General features: G+C 42.1%; 1 protein-coding gene across 19 annotated transcripts in view; it reads right to left on the bottom strand.

Moving 5' to 3' along the window:
- Positions 1-19,451, bottom strand: part of BAZ2B (bromodomain adjacent to zinc finger domain 2B) — a 319,623-nt gene that overhangs the window by 4,465 nt on the left and 295,707 nt on the right. For 12 of the 19 annotated variants that reach the window (XM_066575966.1, XM_066575965.1, XM_066575971.1 and 9 more), the window contains 13 exons: positions 18,466-18,680; positions 18,301-18,375; positions 16,356-16,590; positions 13,551-13,613; positions 13,283-13,427; positions 12,066-12,721; positions 9,497-9,776; positions 9,140-9,295; positions 7,830-7,987; positions 5,928-6,238; positions 5,385-5,520; positions 3,568-3,714; positions 966-1,234 (listed from right to left, as the gene is read on the bottom strand). In XM_066575966.1, coding sequence (XP_066432063.1) covers positions 966-1,234; positions 3,568-3,714; positions 5,385-5,520; positions 5,928-6,238; positions 7,830-7,987; positions 9,140-9,295; positions 9,497-9,776; positions 12,066-12,721; positions 13,283-13,427; positions 13,551-13,613; positions 16,356-16,590; positions 18,301-18,375; positions 18,466-18,680 — 2,846 coding nt within the window. The remainder of the gene's footprint in view (positions 1-965; positions 1,235-3,567; positions 3,715-5,384; positions 5,521-5,927; positions 6,239-7,829; positions 7,988-9,139; positions 9,296-9,496; positions 9,777-12,065; positions 12,722-13,282; positions 13,428-13,550; positions 13,614-16,355; positions 16,591-18,300; positions 18,376-18,465; positions 18,681-19,451) is intronic. The other 7 variants (XM_066575975.1, XM_066575978.1, XM_066575979.1 and 4 more) reach the window with 1 other exon arrangement.

The raw sequence follows: 19,451 nt of genomic DNA, 5'->3' as shown, positions 1-19,451 counted from the left end.
AATACACTCATGTGAAACTGGCCTTGTTGTCATTATATTGCTATGAATAACAAAGCCTAGAAGGTGAATTATAGCAATAAAATAATAACACAGCAATTATAATAAGAAGCTGTGCTTTTCTTGCAAGCAATACTGGTGGTGCCCTTCTAGCTTCTTCCAGTCAAGCCCTTTTATGTCAGCCCACTTGTCACCCATGACACTAAGTAGATTGCATTCTATGGCGGTTTCATACTGCTAGATGTTACTCACAGGCTGCATCCTACAGGAAGAGACCAGCACATGCCCACCTACCCGACCAGCCTATCAGAATCTGGTGGCAGATGATAACAGAGAAGGGCATTGTTGATTTGCCACCAGGCAGCCCAGTCAGTCACCAACTAAAGTGGACCTCCCAAGGCACAGTGGGCCCCAGCACCTGCCAGTATTTGCTGTTTGCTAATGATGGCCCTACAGACACAGCATACATCTCCCATCAAATATGTTTTCAGAAACCTCCCAAGCTCTTACTAGTGGTGGCTGTTAAGAATTTTGTAAATTAAAGGGGTCTTCCCAGGAAAGACATTTATCACCTCCCCACAGGATGGGTGATAAATGTACGATCAATGGAGGCCCCAACTCTGGGACCCCCACCGATGACTAGAACAGGGATCCCAAAGTCTCCCGTTCCTCCTCACTGCTATACCTTAAGAAGGATCTCTTGTGATTGTTGTGTTGTGGCAAGTGGCAGGCTGCAACGTAATCGCAGGGTTATACTACAATCTTTAGTCATGTGACCTGCATCGCAGCTAAAGTTGCTGCCTAGCCTTAGTCTTAAACTTACAAGTTACAGAGTTTTTATAAAAGCAACTTTAAGATATTTCTTTGTTGCCTTCAATGATTCCTTTAAACATTTTACTCCTTAACATAAGCTCTAGAGGAAGGACATCCAGTAATGTGTCTGGGAGGAGATAGATAACGTCTCTTACCTACAAAGAGCCAGATCCTTAGAGTCATCCTTGGCTGAGGTTTTAGATTTCTTGGATGCTGGGGAACTTTCCTGTTTTGCGGGACTAATGTTATTTTCATCCACTTTCCTTTTTTTGGAGTCTTTGCTACCTTTTTTGCTGGAACCTCCAGTTGCTACAGTTGTGTCTTCATCTTCAGCATCTGCTGATGCTTTCTTTCCTTTTTTCGGTTCAGAAATCTTCTTCCCTTTGAGATTGGCCTTCTTCATCTTTAATGTGTGTCCGCTCGCCTATGGTATAAATACAAATGACATTCAGTCCGCTGAAACTATAAGGCCTCATGTCCAGGGCACGTGCGGATTTTTCATGCTGATTTCATGCAGATGCACTGCAAATCATCATTACATAGATTTTTTATTGCTTGTGGGAGATTGCAGATTGCTTTTCTTTTTCAGCGCGGATGTACGTGGATGCACTGCGGATCATCCGTGCAGAAAACATCCACAACTCCACCTCCCAGCCTTTTCCCCACCTCCCTAATTGATTTTAACCTTCAAATCCGTAGTATTTGCGGATGCACTGCGGATTGTTAGCTCCCATAGAGATGAATGGAGCACATCTGGGCATAATTTGCGGTAAAATGGAGCATGCTGCGATTTAGTATCTGCGTGTGGCATCTGCAAATCAAGTAAAAACAAATCTGCAGGGGTTAAATGAAGTGCAGACGCCCAATGCTTCCCTATGGGCAGCTTGATTTGCGGACTCACATGTGGGTGCCGCGCGCAGATTCCGCAAATCAAATCTGCTTGTGGAGATTGGGCCTTAGCCATGTACCATGTAGTTGATTCTTGACCTATCTGGCAAAGTATTGGATATATTGATAGGTAAAGAGACTGTATTGTAATCTGCAATCACAACAGCATTATGACCGATATACAATGAATTTGGAAAGTCTTCAGACCCATTTACTTTTTTTCACATTTTGTTATTTTGTGGCCTCATGCAAATTAAAAAAAAAAAGCTTTCCCCATCATTCTGCACTCAGTACTCCATAACAACAAAGTGACAACAGAATGTTAGAAATCTTTGTAAATGTTTTTAAAATGAAAAGCTAACATTTTGCAATGACATACAGTAAATATTCACACCCTGTACTTCGTTGAAGCACCTTTGGCAGAGATTGCAGTCTCCAGTCTTCTTGGCTGTGATGCCACAAGGTTTGTACACCTGGATTTGGGGATTTTCTGCCATTCTCCCCTGCAGATCCTCTCCATCTCTGTCAGGTTGGATGGGGTCCGTCTGTGGAGCAATTATCAGTTCTCTCCAGAGATGCTCCATTGGTTACAAGTCAGGGATCTGGCTAGGCCACTCGAGGACATTCACACAGTTGTCCCTAAGCCCCCTTGTGTTGTCTTGGCTGTGTGCTTAGGGTCATCGTCTTGTTGGAAGGTGAACCTTCTGCCAGTCTGAGGTCCCTCGCGCTCTGGATCAGGTTTTCATTAAGAATATCTCTGGACTTTGCTCTATTCAGCTTTCCATCAACCCTGACCAGTCTCCCCATCCCAAACGCCGAAAACACTCCCACAGCATGATGCTGTCACCACCGGGCTTTACTGTAGGCATTATATTCGGCATGTGATGAGAAGTAACTGGTTTCCTCCATATATAATGCTTAGAATTGAGGTCAAAAAGTTAAATCTTGGTTTCATCAGACCAGAGAATCTTGTTTCTCACAGTCTGAGAGTCTTTGGGTGTTTTTTGGCAAACTGCAGGTGAGCTTTCATATATCTTTTACTGAGGAAAATCTTCTTTCTGGTCACTCTATCATAAAGCCCAGATTGGTGGAGGCTGCAGTGATGGTTGACCTTCTGGAAGTTTCTCCCATCTGCACACAGAATCTTTAGAGCCCAGCCAGAGTGACCACTGGTTCTGGGTCACTTCTCCTACCAAGGCCCTTCTCCCCCAATTACTTAGTTTGGTGGGTCAGCTAGCTCGAGTCCTGGTTATTCTAAATTTCTTCCATTTAAGAATTATGGAGGCCAATGTGTTCCTGGGAACTTCCAGTGCAGGATAATTTTTTTGTAGCCTTCTCCAGATCAGTGTCTCCACATAATCCTGTCTCTGAGCTCTACAGACAGTTCTTTCCTCCTCATGTCTTCGCTTTGGCTCTGATATGCATTGTGAGCTGTGCGATCATATATAGGCAGGGGTGGGTCTTTTGAATTTTCCACAGGTGACTCCAATAAAGGTGTAGAAACATTTCAAAGATGATCAAGAGAAATGGGAGATGCCCAGAGCTAAATTCCAAGTGTCATACCAAAGGATATGAATACTTAAGTTAATGCAAAATGTTAGTTTTGCATTTAAAAAATGCAAAGATTTCTAACATTCTGTTGTCACTTTATCATTATGGGGTATTAAGTGCAGAATGATGGAAAGAAACTTGTTTTTTTTAAAATTTGCACAAGGACACAACAAAACAAGATGTAAAAAAGGTGAAGGGGTCTAACCGTCTGTTTTTAAATTACATTGGTTCCTTGCAACTGGATTAAGCTCCAGAACTCATACAGTATATCACAGCCATAGAATGTCCCAAAGTAATGTGCAGGGGAATATGTCTTACCTTAGCAATACAAGCAGGGCAGAACCAGTCGCCTTCTGGAATAGCTGTGATTTTGGGCCGATGGCAGTAGGTGTGACATCCTTTATCACAACCATCACACAAAAGTAGTAATTCCTCATTGTCCCCTTTCCGGCATATTTGGCAGTACTGCAACACACGTAAGACTCATAAAAGGAAAGCAGCAGGACAATGTACACATTTATATCTGCAGATCTGCTAAGAAAGGTCAAGACACAAAGTGGATTTACGGTATGTAAAAACTAACTCGAGCGCATTCATTGCAGTGTCATCACATCCTCAGAAAATAAGCAACAGATGTTAGATGTATCATGCTATAGTTTGGTATTTATCAAAAAAGATTATCATTTACTTTGTAGAATTCTTTGGTCATTTTTTTTATATACTTTGAATTTTGGCAGCAACCTAGTTTTCTACCTTGCATAGTGAGATCGAAATAAGAAAATGTGGGCCAACAGATCAAATAGTAAGAAGTCCTGAAGAATGCAAAAGACTTAGAATAGAAATCCAAGGTGAAGATATACTTTAAAGTGAACCTACAGTAAGGTCCTGGCTCCATATGGCCATGCCCAGAAAATCAGGGGATAACGGAGATCAAAATGCAATGACACTGTCCGATCTTATGGGATGGTTGCAAAGCTGCATAAATGGGTTTTCAAAAATAAAAAAATATATAGGTGGGAATGGGTTAAAAGGGAAAAATTAAAAAAAGCCACACTCACCACTCAGTCCAGTGCTGGAGTCCCAGTCTCAGCTGCTCTGATCCCGGAAGAGGCTGTAGAGGTCATCTGCCATTTGTTGTACATGTCACTGCTCAGCCAATCACTGGCTTCAGCGGTTACATGCTTTCATGGCAGTATCAGCGCTGAAGCCAGACTGACTGAGCAGCCATGTGTACATTGAAGACTGCTGCTGCTTCTTTCAGGATCACAGTGACAGGGATTGAGGGGGCTGCACAGGACTGGAGGGGACATCTAACCGGTGAGTATTACTTTTTTCCCCCACCATTTCCTTCCCATTAGATTTGGATTAGTTCTGGAAAACCTCTTTAAGTAAGAAGTACTATCTAATGCAAAATAAGCTTGGCTTGGACTTGAGACCTAAGATTACCCAAAGGTGGAAATATACATAAAAGTGAACCTTCAGTAAGACACAGGATTCATATGGCCATGTGCAAGTCATAGTAAAATCAGGGAATTACCAAGATCACATTGTATTGTCATTGTCAGATCTTTTCCATTAGTTGCGAGATTAATTAATCCTTTTTCTCAAATGATGCTATGGATTCCAGACCTTAATGCACTCTTCCAGTTATAGAAAACCAGCCTATGTGCTATCCAATTTCACCAAGGTTGAACCTATACTTAAAGGGAACCTGTAATCTCTTCTGACTTGCATTGCCCATAAAATAACAGACCTGGAGCAACTTTTCTTAGAACTGTGTTGCACCTCCTGGAAATGCATGAATTCAGTAAATTAACAACTGGGTATCACTACTCCCCTTGGTAAGGAGGTGTGTCCACACAATATCCAATCAGTGTTGACACTGACAGTCTGTATAAAGGGACACGCCCTACTAACAAGGGGAATGGTTATACCCAGTAATCAATCGACTTATACATTTCCAGGAGGAACAATGGAGGAACCTCACAACAGAGAGTTCTAAGAAAAAAAGGATCTGGAATTGTTAATTTATGGGGAATGCAGCTATGTACTAACCCAGACATGAAAGTCCTCTTAAAAAAAACTTCTGAAGACCAATAGAGAAGGAAATACCATTTCAGGAATGAGCAACTTACAACTTTCATGATGGATTTCTCCCAAGCAATAGATTTCTGAAGCTGCTGAATGCAGAGTGATACTTGTGCAGCGTTGCGGGCCTCCGACAGAGCTTTCCTCCAGATCTTCAGCCCTGGAGCAATGTCATCTTCAGTCCTGCAGGAACGATGATTGATAATAACATACATGAGATGAAGTGATTTTCCTCTGAACTGACAATAAATAAGTTACATTTAAAGCCAAGCAGTGACAAAAAACGTAGATAAAAGCTGGTATTATGCAACATTAAAGCAAATGAATCAAATGTAGAGCACAGGTTGACTGTAAGCTGAGAAACTTAAGTGATAATCATATACAAGTAAGGTACAGGCCGAGCACGGACTCTGCAGGATTATTGACATACAGAACAAAAGTTATAGTACAAAGCACCATGCAGGATTACATGATCGTAAAAAGACAAAGGAAAAGCTACAGAAAAAAACCAGGCAGGAAATAACAAGCTCCACCGAGCAAAGAAACACAGTGATTGGTTATATATATATATATTAATTTCAATGACCTACCCGTCACCATCACCACTAATAGATGGTGCAGGAGCAGGGACAGTAACTGTGCCCACATTATCCAGTTTGATCTGAATGGTGGTACTTAAGGGGCTCTTCAGATACCTTCTCTCAATGTTCCTCTCCAAGTCAGTCAGCCTGGTTACAGCTATATCTAGTGGGTTGTCACTCCTCCGTTCTATAGCACATGAATTGCGTCCTTCGTCTCCTGTGTGGTCTCCGTCATGTTCCTTATGCCATTTGGCAACAGGTTTATGTTCGTGATAAACCAAGTCTTCCCTTTCAGAATCGAGCTCCGGGCACATCCAGCCCTAAGCAGCAAGAAAAACGTTACAACACATTCTGCCATTTATTTTCCACTACATGTTCAGCTTCCAGCGAATGCGGAGGAAGAAAGTCGTAAATCACAATATTAGAAAAAACGAGAAGTCCTCGTCTGGTTGAGTATATTTCCCATAAATGATGACGAGGGTCAGACAACCAATAAGTTGCCCTGTGTTCTCACCTTCTCCTCACTGCGGACGTACTGCACCCCTGAGTGGTGGTCGTGCATGCGAGGTGCAGCTCCATTCACTTTCAATGCAACTGCCCGAGATAGCTCAGTACAAGCACTCGGCAATTTCCATCAACCCCATTGAAATGAATGGAGTGAAAGTTACGCTTTCATGGCCAGAGCTTCACTCAATCTGACAGTGACAACAAGAGTTAGACAAGGGACCTTCATTCTCAGGATCGGTGGGACTTACAAAAATCATAAAGTTATTTCCTATCCCATGGATAGGGAATAACTTTAGAGTTTGTGATAAGCCCTTTAAGGTGTTATCCCTGGTCTGGTATGTGATCAGTGGAGATCAGAGTATGGGACTCCCATGGACCAAGAGAAAAGGGTGTTCCATATCCCTCCACATGAATAGAGCAGCGGTTGAGTATGCATGCTGCCGCTCCAGGCATCTCTATGGGACTGTTGGAGATAGTTGACTGCTGTATTTTGCACCGCTTTGGCAGCGCTACAGAGATGAATGGAGTGGCAGTGTTGCTGCACAGGAAACATATGTCTAGACCCTGATATGTAAAGCCAGCTCCCAATGGTGTTGTTTCCTTCTGCGAGATCTTTCAGACCCATGTATTAGATCTTCTGGTATTTTGGTTGGCCAGTCCGACCTAGGCAGATGTGCTATTCCAGCCTCTGGAAGGGCTTTCCCATTATTAGCTATAACTAAGGTTCAGTTCACATCTGCATTGGTGGCTTTGGCACTGATCCTTTCCCAATATCCTGATCGAACTAGCGCAACATGCTGCAGTATTTTGTCTGGGAAAATGCCAGAGGGCATGATGGAAGCTGGACAGACCCCACTACAGTCAATGGAGCTTGTCCAGCGTAGTTCAGTTTTGACATTGGACAAATCCGTTTCTGTCAGGGATTCCATTTTCCACGATGGAACAGGAAAATAGAACGCAGATGTGAACAGAGTCTAAGCAATGTTCAACAACTTGAAAGAAAGATTAACATAAAGCAGGGGCGGACAGACAGGCATAAGACCCCCTATCCAAGAACAGTATTATAGGTCCTTTGGCTGCCATATTTCAGCATATGTTTCTCTAGCAAACCACCAATAACTGTGAATGAATGTCAGTAGCTCAGTCCTTTACAAGCAGGCGACAGTCGCCCCTCTTACCTACGGCACAGGAAGCACACATGGCATGTCTGCCCATGGCATAAAGACATACTCTATTATTTATTGGTGCTTTTTATTATAGTAGAACACAAGCCGTAAAGCTCACCGTTCCCTGCAGTTTAATGCCCAACTGAAGTTGAAGTAATTAAACTCTTATATCACACTACAGTTTACACAAAACCTAAGAATATGCAGTAAATTCTTTCTGACAAGCGGAAACTCTTGCCTTCACTTGTAGACTAGCGGAAGCCACCCTCCTCTCCAGATCTTCCACCTGCTGGAGAATGGCGATATCCACCTCCATCTCATGATCCTCCATGCACCAGGTCTCCACCACATCTCTGGTCACTTCCCCATGATCCTGTCCTTTTGTATCTATGATAACTATATGAACAACAATGGAAACGGAGGGTCATTTCGATCATTTGAAATATATAAGCTTTTCATATTCACTTAGATGACAATGCCTGAATTGGGATGTTGTGTTATTTAAATGGACATCCTCTTGTCCTGCTGCTTGCACCCCTCCTTAAAAATGTCCGATTTGGGCTATCTGAAATTCTGTCTATTTGAAATCATTGCACATCCATTGCTTTCCTTGTATAGGCTGTCTAAAGTAGAGTATCTTAAATATCACAAGTTTAACCAAATACATCTGCTCATCCCTAGTTCTAAAATGGTAAGATGCAAAAAAACTAACAAAATTATCGTGTATCTATCTCACAAACCCAGTACCCAGACTGTATTTAGAGGCTGTACCCTAATATTCTTCACAGTCCTAATTCCTTTTAGCCTTATATCTTAGCAATGTCATGATAAGCTGAAAGGATAAACATAGGAGATCATGTCTTAAAGGGGTGGTCTTCTTTAAAAGATCCAATTTTGTTAGAAAGTCTTCCCAATTAAGAACTGATCACAAGTTGTCCCACTGCCGAAACGTCGAGCAGTCAGCTGTAATCTATGGAGGAATCTAGCAGCAAGTATTCAATTTCCCTGCAGTGCCACCACTGGTGTAAACAGGCATTACACAGTTCCTAGTTAACCTTTTCCCACCACAGGACACATTTGTACAACCTGGGTGAAAAAAGGTTACTGCAAGAAGATGTATAATTACATCATATGGAGCTGCAGGCTCATGAGATTAGCCTGCACCATTTACAGCAGGAGCCAATCGTGACTGACACCTAACATCTTGCAGCACTAGCAAGGATCGCTGAGAACACCGATCCCTGCTGTTAACCCCTTACATGCCGCGATCAATGTTGATTTCAGCATTTATGTTGTCAACAGAGGATAGGTCAGCAATAAAAAAAATGCATGGAAAACCCCTTAGGGAGTTAAATCAATGGTTTATCCATGTAATTCACAGGCATGTTGGGTCCTTCAGCATGAGAGGTGCTCAGTATAGGTGCTGATCACTTGGGCTAAGAGATGATCATCCTGATAAGGGACATGCCTTTATTTTATTAAATCGGAACTCTAGACCAGATAACCCCTTTAAGCAAAAACACTGCCTGCTTAGAATGGAAGACTTACAATCTTTATTTTTTAAGCAGGCTTGGGTGATGTAGTCTAAGTGCTTCTGAATCTGCTTCTGTAAAGACTTCTCTCGTATACCTCGGAGGTTCAATACTTTCAGTAGAGATTTCAGATCATCAGTATCTGTAATTCTCCACCAGCCAAACTGCATTTCTATAAAAAACATAGCAGAGATGATGATGTTACACGGATTCTATATTTTCTGACATAAAGAGCCAAGAAATCAAACATTTCATTTGCTGTAAATAAGTGACCTAAACAATTCCTAAAATCTGTAAGTGGAAAATAGTTGTAGTTACATGTAAGATATGTGCTAAACTACGTATACAAGAAAAGAGCAAAATGCAGAATTACCTTGTGGAATTGGTCGAGGGCTAGGAAAATCTACTTGTTTGGGTAATTCTACAGCAGGAGATGGGGTGCAGACAGATTTGTCACTTTGTGGCACAGGAGATTCACTTTTGCTGGTTTGAGCATTTGGGGTGATGAACGCATGCCCATTTCCTTCAGACATCCCAAGTCCAAGACTCGGCATTGGGCTTGGCATCGGAGAAGAAAAAGGCAGATTTCCTGGTACAACTGGTGACGGCCATCCGCAAAACTGAAGTCCCATGAGGGGTAAACCAGGCTTCATCTAGAAGTAGAAATTGTGAATAATGTTATACTGGAGAGATGGGTATCTATTTTATTAATCTAAATCAGAAAATGAAACATCTTGGGCTATGGGGCAAACTTATCGATGCCTTCGTGCCAGAGAAAAATGGTGAATTTTGGCACATACTTCGTTTATGCAAAAAGATGAAACTTTTTTCATTTTTAAACTGCTCTTGCCGCTCTTCTAGAAAGTGAACAGGGTACAGCAAAGGGGAGTAGGCCTACCGCCACTCAATAAATTCACTAGAATTTACACCAGAAACTGGTGTAAATTATAGGACAAATCTAAATAGATTTGACTTGCTGGCCCACAGACAAATGATATGCCAAACTGGTTACCATGTGTGCGCCTCTTAATCAACCTGGTCCATTTTAAGACTCCCATGCACCTTAGGGAAAAGTCATCCAAACCGACTGAGTACGGTGGGACAATCCCATGACTATGTGTATGTTGCGGTCTTCCAACAAATGATGTTGGAGGAAAGAAAGATCGTCATTTTGAATTTCAATGGTAGATTCTTTTGCTCCGTCCTCTGAACCGAGTGTACATGTGTGTGGGGAAAATTGGGAGAAATGGCGATTGACAAATAAGCATTCAGCCGGCAGCTATGTATTGGAGGTGTATGGGCTCTTTCATAACTCTAGCACACTTTAGATTAAGAATGGCGTATGGAATGCCGGTCTTAATAAATTCCTTCCATTGCATCTCTGTAGTAAAATAGTGCAATGAGGCAGATTCACTAAATCCGTCTAACATTTAGACAGTCTAATATTACACTAGACAGATGTGCCAAATTTGTCACGGTGGTTAGTCAATGATGATCAATTTGGTACATCTGTAGACACTTTTGTCTAACGTTATACCACCTATTGGTCAACTTACTTTGTGCCAAAATGTTAGTGCCATTTCTGCACGTCACATTTAAAGCCATGCCCCTTCCAGTTAAGCCACAAAACACATAGTAAATATGGAGCAAGTATGCACGCCAGTTTTTTTGCTGAAATTGATTGAGGATTCTGGGGCATTTAGCTTAGTATTGTAAATCTCTCCCAGTATGCTCAGGATGTTTTGCTCTCCCCTTGGGTCCTGTTGCTTTCTAGTCTTAAAGGAGTACTCCCATCTTTAAAGTGAACCTGGTGCTCACAAGACAGAGAATGTGGAATGTGTGGGTGTACTTCTTAAACTTACCCGGATCCCCCCTCCCTCACTATCACCCCTGGAAGTCAGTGATCTGTCATTCAGCGTGACAGTTTTAACTTCAGTCAGTACATGCAAACACATTGTTTTCTATGGGAGTTTGCATACTGATTGAATAAAGGAGTCCCAATGCCAACATCCAGTGGTGACAGCGTGGGAACGGGGAGCCAGATAGGTACAAGAAGTATACTCCTGGACTCCATGGTCCCTGTCCTATGTGTACCAAAACTTAATTTATGATGCTTATCGGACGTGACTGGTTCCCTTTAACATTTATGGAATATCCAAGTGGGTTGAACTTGGCAATCTTCAGAATTAGAGTCAGATCCACCTTACGCTATAGGTTGCTCAATGCTCATACTTCCATTTACTACTTATAATCGCCAGTTGGTCAGTGCAGTGTCAGAGAATCCACAGTATAGCACAGATATAAAATAATGGCTTTCACAGTAAACGTACTGTGTTGTGAGTGTGTAATACAAGGCCAAGTAGCAGAGCATAAAACAGGGATTAGAAAACATCCAAATGAGAATCCCAGTATCATGCACCGTCCCCTCAGGCCATGCAATAGTTAATGTTCAGACACCCCTTTTATGCCTCTTACACACCCAATTTTGGCAGTATATTAACAATTGTTCAGCCCCCATAGGGTGCTATTACACAAAACATCTCTTGCTGACAGAACGCAGGCAGAGCTCCACTGATTGCGGTCAGCACCTGTACTCTGCAATTCAATCTCTATGAGGAATCCAGGTGCCGGCCTCAATCAGCATTTCTTTGCTTGCATTTTGCGGCAGAGAAATGTTGCCATAGCATCCTTACAGTTTCCATCGGCTTGTGTTAAAGCCCTTTGAATGAGCGCCAATCAACTGGTATATTATCAATCGGTGCTTGCCCTAAAATCGGCCCATGTCAAAGAACTTTTAATTTCTTGCTAGCAGACTTTAAACTGAAGCTTTCTTAGCAATAACTTTTACAAAGCCACACTTTATAGTCTATTCCAACTTTTTTAAACACTTAAGTAGAAAATCTCGAAAAGTTTGAAACTACATTTTAATGTGAGCTACTAACCTGAAGTGGAGATATTGTAAATGGACTGAGTCCCAAACTGTTCTGTATAGTAGAGGAGTTCAAGACCGGTGATGGCACTGGTGAAGGGGATTGAGAAGTGTGGTGGGATTGTCTGGTAGAAGCTAATGAGGTGGAATACTCTACATGTGTTACTGAAGTGTCATCACAGGGTGTTCGGGGAAGAAGACTGAACCACTGTCTGCTCTTGTCGGTAAGAGTTTTCAGCAGCTGCTCATTGGGAATTATGGGAGAGTTGTAAAACTTTCCAGAACCACTGACTACAGGAGTGAATGGGTTTAAGTCTGTCTTTTCAAGGTTACTTTGGGACGTGCTGGCCTGCAGGTTGATGGGTGTGCTCCTAGTATTATTCTGGAAAGGCACAGGGCAGCCATTTGGTGAAACACTTGGCTTTGGGGCTACAAGTTCCAACTCAGGGGACATTTTTGCTACTTCTAGCAGTTTGCTGAGTTTAGAAAATGATCCAGGTTTCTGGAGGAATAAATTGGTGTTGTCTTTATCCTTGAGACATTTCTGTTCCCCAGTAGTAACATTCACACAGTTAGGCTTCTCGTCACAGCTCTCCATCACTTCTTCTTTTATCTGGATACTATCTATGTGGCGTTGCCTCTCCTTTTCTTTTGCCATTTCTTCTAGACCTATGAAGGGGTTAACACAAAGAGACCCTATATAAATGGAAAATAGAGGGGTAAACACATGCTGAAACATAGAGTGGCATATGTCAAAGCCTTCCACCTAAGGTATACGTCAGGGAGTACTCCCAATGTACATGGCTGACGGAAGGCTCAGACATGATGTGAACAGAGCCTTACCTCCCATAAAGATAGCATTACCCTTTTTTTAACAAATCACAATAGCACATCACAGGGCACATTTACTCAAGACCGGGTCTTAGTGTAGTCCCCTTCTGGAGTAGATGCCTCTTAATAAATTCGGCACATCTTCGGCCAGTCCATGCATGCGTGATACAAATGTACGCGGGGTATGAGCTGGTATAGATTTGTACCAGCTCTTGGTGCCCTGCCCCTCTTGCAAAGTCTCCACTACATTTAGAATAGTGTCAAGGATGGAGGGAAAAAAATTAAAAAATACATATTTTTGCACACATACAACTTTTTTACAACTAAATTCGATGCACGGCCATCATAAATTCCCTCCGTCTGTGTTTATAAACACTAAGTTCCTGATTAGACCCTCACCTTCACCACTCTCCATGCCTTCCACAAATATTCCGCCACACTGTGGAAGAATCCAGTACCTACGCCGATACCGATCTTGTCCAAACATCATGCAGCGCAAGGAATGAGATGATTCAAACAATTTCTTCCTGTACTGGTTCTGTTGCTGTGAAAACACGATATGGATTTATAAGAAGCGCTCTAGTACCAGCCTGTATGGAGTCCTATAAAGTGTCAAGCCGTGGAATGTTACATTTTATATAATAAGACAATGAGATCCATTAATTACCTTCAGCAGCTTTTCAATCTGTTTCTCCAGTTCCTCTACAGTAGCCGTCTGATCACCATCGTCCTAATAGTTATTGAAACAAAGTATAACAAGAAAAGGAGAGGAAATTACATTTGCAGAAACCCCTTTGTGGCAAAGTAATGGACCACTGGAGAATTCGGAAGACTGACAAGCTGCAGAGCCGGACTTTTCCCCAGATAATGAAGTCAGAAAGCTAAAAAAGTGACAAGTGTTCTCAGGAGTGTACGGTGAGGAGAGGAGGGCCCCTAACAGAAATCAATATGGAGCTTCCCCTGGTGAGGACTGTCTATCAACAGTGTAGCTATACCACCAACATCCCAGTGGTCATTCCACCTACCCCACCTGCATGGCCTGTATGCGTGAGGTGGAACTGGATACTTCACATTCTAAAAGAACATTGATTGTAGTAGCCACATGGTAGTTGGGGGCCATGTTCCATGTTACAGATTTTGCATAGGTGTCCAGGAGCTTCAAGTGAAAGCAGTTATCCAGCAAAGTATGAATTTTTAAAAGCAAGTCAAAGTGTCGTAAAAACCTTAAGGGGAGTTTTGTCATTCGGCTTGACAGTTCATAAAATAGAAAATGAGGGTATACCTGCCTCTCCTGGACGCAGGTCACAGTTACCGCCAGTATTCTGTGGTGACTTCCAGGTAGTCGGACGGCGGAAGCATGTGGCCACTGCAGCCAATCAGAGGCCGCAGCTTCAAGTCCCCAAACTCTTGGCAGCATAGCACCCAGAATATAAGCACTGACACAGGAGCGCAGATGGTGATACTGCAGCCTCTGATTGGCAGCAGCAGTCAAGTGATTCTGCTGTCTGACTAAACAGAAGTCACCACCGAATACCTGTGCCAACTATCCAGCTTCGTCCCAGGACTCCAGGAGAAATAAGTATACCCTTGTTTTTTATTTTATGCAGGGCCTAGCTGGGGGATGGGATTTTGTCCTAATGAAAAAAAAAACTTTCAAGACAACATATTCACTTCAGCCGAATTATCCGCTGCCCTTGTTCCACCAGTGCCCAATCCCCTACTGGTGTCCACGAACAGCAGTGGCAGCAATGATGATGTCCTGACATGAAATTGCGATTGGCAGCAGCAGTCACATGTCCCTGATGTTGATGACATTATTGCTGCTGCCGCCAGAAGTAGAGAGCAGCAGGGGACTGCTCACTGGTGGAACGGGAGCCGTGAGGGTATGGGTGAAGGGAGTATACATTTTTTAAGTTCTTATAGCATTCTGACCTACTTTCAAAAAATTGTGCTTCCGTAGAAAACCCCCTTTTAATCTCTTAAGAGTCACATTAAAATTGGGAAAAACCCTCCCAGAAATGTCACTTCTTTATTGCAGATTTTGAATTTATGTCTTATAAATATATGTATTTGGCACAGAACTCAATCATCTTGAGTCCATTTTTAACGTCTTAGTGACATAACTAATTTTAACCTCAAGATCTAGTAAACCATTTCCCCTCTTGTGTTCCAGAGGTCATATCTTTTTCGCCTTTTCATCAATGCAGCTGTATGAGGCCTTGTATTTTGTGGGACGAGTTCCAGTTTTTATAGGAACCAATTTTAAGTACATATAATGTATTGAATAAGTTTTACTAAAAATTTTTGATGGGCACAATGTAAAAAAGGAAATTCCACCATTGTTTTTTGGGATTTATTTTAATGACATTCACCATGTGACAACACCAAATTTATAGAGGTTTCATTATGTTTTACTATTTTTGCACAATATACCGTATATACTCGAGTATTAGCCAACCTGAGTATAAGCTGAGTCAATAAGTTTTTACAACAAAAAATGGTAAAACTTATTGACTTGAGTATAAGCCGAGCTATACACGAGTATATGCTGGGAAAAAAAACCTCCATACTCACCTCCCAGCCGGCGTCTGTGTTCCCAGCGGCGGTGCGGCAATCTGCTAGAATCCTCCCCACTGTCCTCTCTGCTTGGCTCTGTAATTCCCCGCCGTCAGCACTGTGATGGGCTGTGAATGATCGAGCACCGGCTGTGATTGGCCGGCGCTCGATCCAATCATAGAGCTTCCTTTCACAGCGCTGACGGCGGGGAATTTGAAAGCCAAGCAGGGAGATGACAGTGGGGAGAATTCTAAAGAAGCTTTCCGCACCGCCGCCGGGAACACAGACGCCGGCAGGGAGGGGAGTATGGAGTTGTTTTTTTTAACTCTTCCCTGACTCGAGTATAAGCTGAGGGGGCTTTTTCAGCACAAAAAAAGTGCTGAAAAACTCGGCGTATACTCGAGTATATACGGTAAGCACTTTTTTTATATAAAGTTTTTTTCTGGTGCCACATTCTAAGACCAGAGCATTTTTATTTTTCCGTTGATAGGGCTTGTTTTTTGGGGGCAGACTTGCCGTTTTTTATTGGTACTATTTTGATGTGTATTCAGCTTTTTGATTCAATTTTTATTCCTGTTTTGGGGAAGTGGGATAAAAAAAAATCTTGGCTTTAAAATGACACCAAATAGAATGAGTTCTGTTCATCCAAAATTGTAATGTCCTTTGGATTTTGAATGAACAAAGCCTGGGGTAATCAGTAGGAGGGTTAACACTCTTACGGATATCTAGGTACCAAATCGGGTTTCCAAGGTGAATTACTGGTAGGAACTGTCTCAAGTGGCTTTCAAACAGTATAAATTCTATAAATATCTATTATATTTTTGATGGCATAGTGGAGGAAATAAATGCATAATTTCCAATTATTCCAGATAACTACACAAACTGAAATGACTCAATGCACATAATTGCTGTGTACCTCATCATCACAACTCTGAGATTTCTTCCCTTTTTTATCTTCATCTTCTTCGTCGTCTTCATCTGCTGGGTCATCGGTGTCATCCTCATCATCATCATCAAAGTCACTATCTGCACCCTTCCGTCTGCGTTTCCGGCCAGGTGTAGGGGTGCCCAGTGAGGGGTGCTCCTCTCCTCCTTCGGGGCCAGCAATGGAGTCTCGCTTTCCCGTCTTCTTAGCATGTATTATTCTAAGCCTTTGAAGTGATGAAATAAAATGATAATAAGTTGTTTCTTTCAATGACTTTCACCAAAGTTATATTTCAGTACCAAAGTAGAAAGTGCATAAAAGAAAGTGCATAGGATATGTACTTTGCACTGCTGGTTAAACAAATGTAATAATTTGGGACGAGCCCATAAAGAGGTTTTTCCTATGACAAACTGATAATCATGTATTTGAGCCATATCAGTGGTTGACCACTGGTTTGGACCCCAGCAATACTGAGTATGTACAAATCAGAAGTCTAGTAAAATGAATCGTAGTTACAAAAACCTATAAATGTTGGGACCTTTTCATTCTTACAATCTGTGAGGATTATGAGCTTTACAAACTCAGCAGTATGACTTTAATGATATTTCTGATTGTCAAGTCATTTCAGTCTGGTTAAAAATGGCCATACACTTTAGACAGCTCTCAGCTGACTGCTCGACACCGCCATACTGATTAGATGATTGGCCAATATTCATCTAATACATATGGCCATCTTAAATGCATTTTCTGATCATTCTTATCAGCAAAATGCTCTTCCTTCTTGCCAAAATTTCCATTTACTACCATAAAATCCTTATGATATAGCTAGTTTAGGTCATTAGACCCATGGTAATGCTGGGACATGCAACTGTAATATCAATGCAAAAATGTCCCTGCATATGTTCCTCTGAAAACCGCAAAACTATCGTAATTTAAAAAGTCAATAAGTAATAAAATTAATTAAATAAATTAGTAATAAAACCAAAAATAAAGGCACATTTACACCAGCCGATGATCGCTAAAAAAATTGCTAATCGGCGATCGTTTTAGCGATAATCAGTGCGTGTAAATGTGCGCCCATCGTGCACTGTTCGGGGACTGCAAGCTGATCGTTAAATTCAGTCTAGCCTAAAAATCATCCTTCGCTATTATCAGAAGTTCTCCACGGGGAGTGCTGATAGCATTGTTTCCCCTAGAGAACAAAGGATCCGAGCAAGGATAATAGCCCTCAGGCTATTAAGTGCATTCAGTGAGGGCTTCATTTGCATACATAATTGTTACTTAAAGGGGTTGTCCCGCGAAAGCAAGTGGGTCTATACACTTCTGTATGGCCATATTAATGCACTTTGTAATGTACATTGTGCATTAATTATGAGCCATACAGAAGTTATCAAAAGTTTTATACTTACCTGCTCCGTTGCTGGCGTCCTCGTCTCCATGGTGCCGACTAATTTTCGGCCTCCGATGGCCAAATTAGCCACGCTTGCGCAGTCCGGGTCTTCTGCTGTCTTCAATGGGGCCGCTCGTGCAGAATGCCGGCTCCGTGTAGCTCCGCCCTGTCACGTGCCGATTCCAGCCAATCAGGAGGCTGGAATCGGCAATGGACCGCACAGAAGAGCTGCGGTCCACGGAGGGAGCAGACCCCGGCGGCCATCTTCAGCAGGTGAGTATGAAGACGCCGGACCGCCGGGATTCAGGTAAGCACTCTCCGGTTTGTTTTTTTAACCCCTGCATCGGGGTTGTCTCGCGCCGAACGGGGGGGGGGGGGGGGGGAGGGGGGTTAAAAAAAAAAAAAACCTGTTTCGGCGCGGGACAACCCCTTTAAGTAGCTGAGTAGCTACTTAATACTTTATGCAAAATGATCGCTCAAAGCTGTCACTGTCATTTGAGCGATGTTTCAACAATCAGCTGCTGGTGTAAATGGGCCTTAACTTACTTGCGAAGCTTCCCTTCGACCATCCACTTGTCTCTCCTCAGATTGGACATGTGGTCTAAACTTTTGTCAATTTCACTAAAATTGAAAATAAAAAGAAATTATTTAATATTTAACGGACCATAAATCCATGCAATGTAATGAATCTAATTCTGAAAGGATATTTACCTAACAACACTTTTACTACAGGCAAGTTCATTTACTAGAAAAGCAAACACTGATGCCTTTTCATCTGGGGTATGTGCTTGGAAGGATTTAGTCTTAAGACTTTCAGCCAGCGCAGTCTGCCCACAATGCGCTTCCATGAAGATCTGAAGGATCTCGGACACGTTATCACGATTGATGCCGATGTTCATCAAATGTTCTCCCAGAGCAGTTTTAGCCTTAAAAAGAAAACATGTAAAAGTACAGCAAATACATTACATAATATAGCTATAAATCTGCGATTAACAATTCCTATACAAATCCAATATGAATGGTCTATCATGAAGAACTTTGATAGCTCACTGGCATAGTATAAGTCTGGTCATGAAAAAATATTGGTGGTAAAAGCTGGTACAGGCATACAAGCCTAAATTCCCAAAAAGTTGTGATGCTGGGTAAAATGTAAAGAAATGTAAATAAAAGAAAGGATGCAATGATTCAAAATAGACAGGGCGTCAGATGTCGCTACATTCAGAACAGGCATGATTCTGTAATGTAAATCACTGTATGGGCTCAGGAATACTTCCAGAAATCATTGTCCGGGAACACCACACAGGCAAGCTAAAGCTCCAATTATACTCACTGTCTACAAGTAAAGTATTACATTGCTTCATAGGGTGGTTTAAGGGGTCAGTAATACTACATATCTGTAATATCCTTGTAGGGTGGCTTTACACAGGACAACTTTTGGACAAAAAAAATGCTTAAAGAAGCAATTTCCAGCAATAGTTGTCTTGTGTAAGCACAGGAGCCAACAGGATACTGAGCAAGGAATCACTCAGTAGTTGCTAGTTGCTTTGTTTCAGCTCCCTGAAAACAAATTGACTAGTGAGCGACTTCGGGCTCGATGAGGCAGTTGGGTAGAAGAGACCTCCGTCACGCTCCACCTTCATTTACTAAACAACTATTACTCCTGTGTTAAAGCACAAGAGCGATAGTCATGAGGATGA

The sequence above is a fragment of the Eleutherodactylus coqui genome, chromosome 8 (assembly GCF_035609145.1).
Source record: "Eleutherodactylus coqui strain aEleCoq1 chromosome 8, aEleCoq1.hap1, whole genome shotgun sequence".
Lineage (NCBI taxonomy): Eukaryota > Metazoa > Chordata > Amphibia > Anura > Eleutherodactylidae > Eleutherodactylus > Eleutherodactylus coqui.
This window is presented reverse-complemented; position numbering and strand designations above follow the sequence as displayed.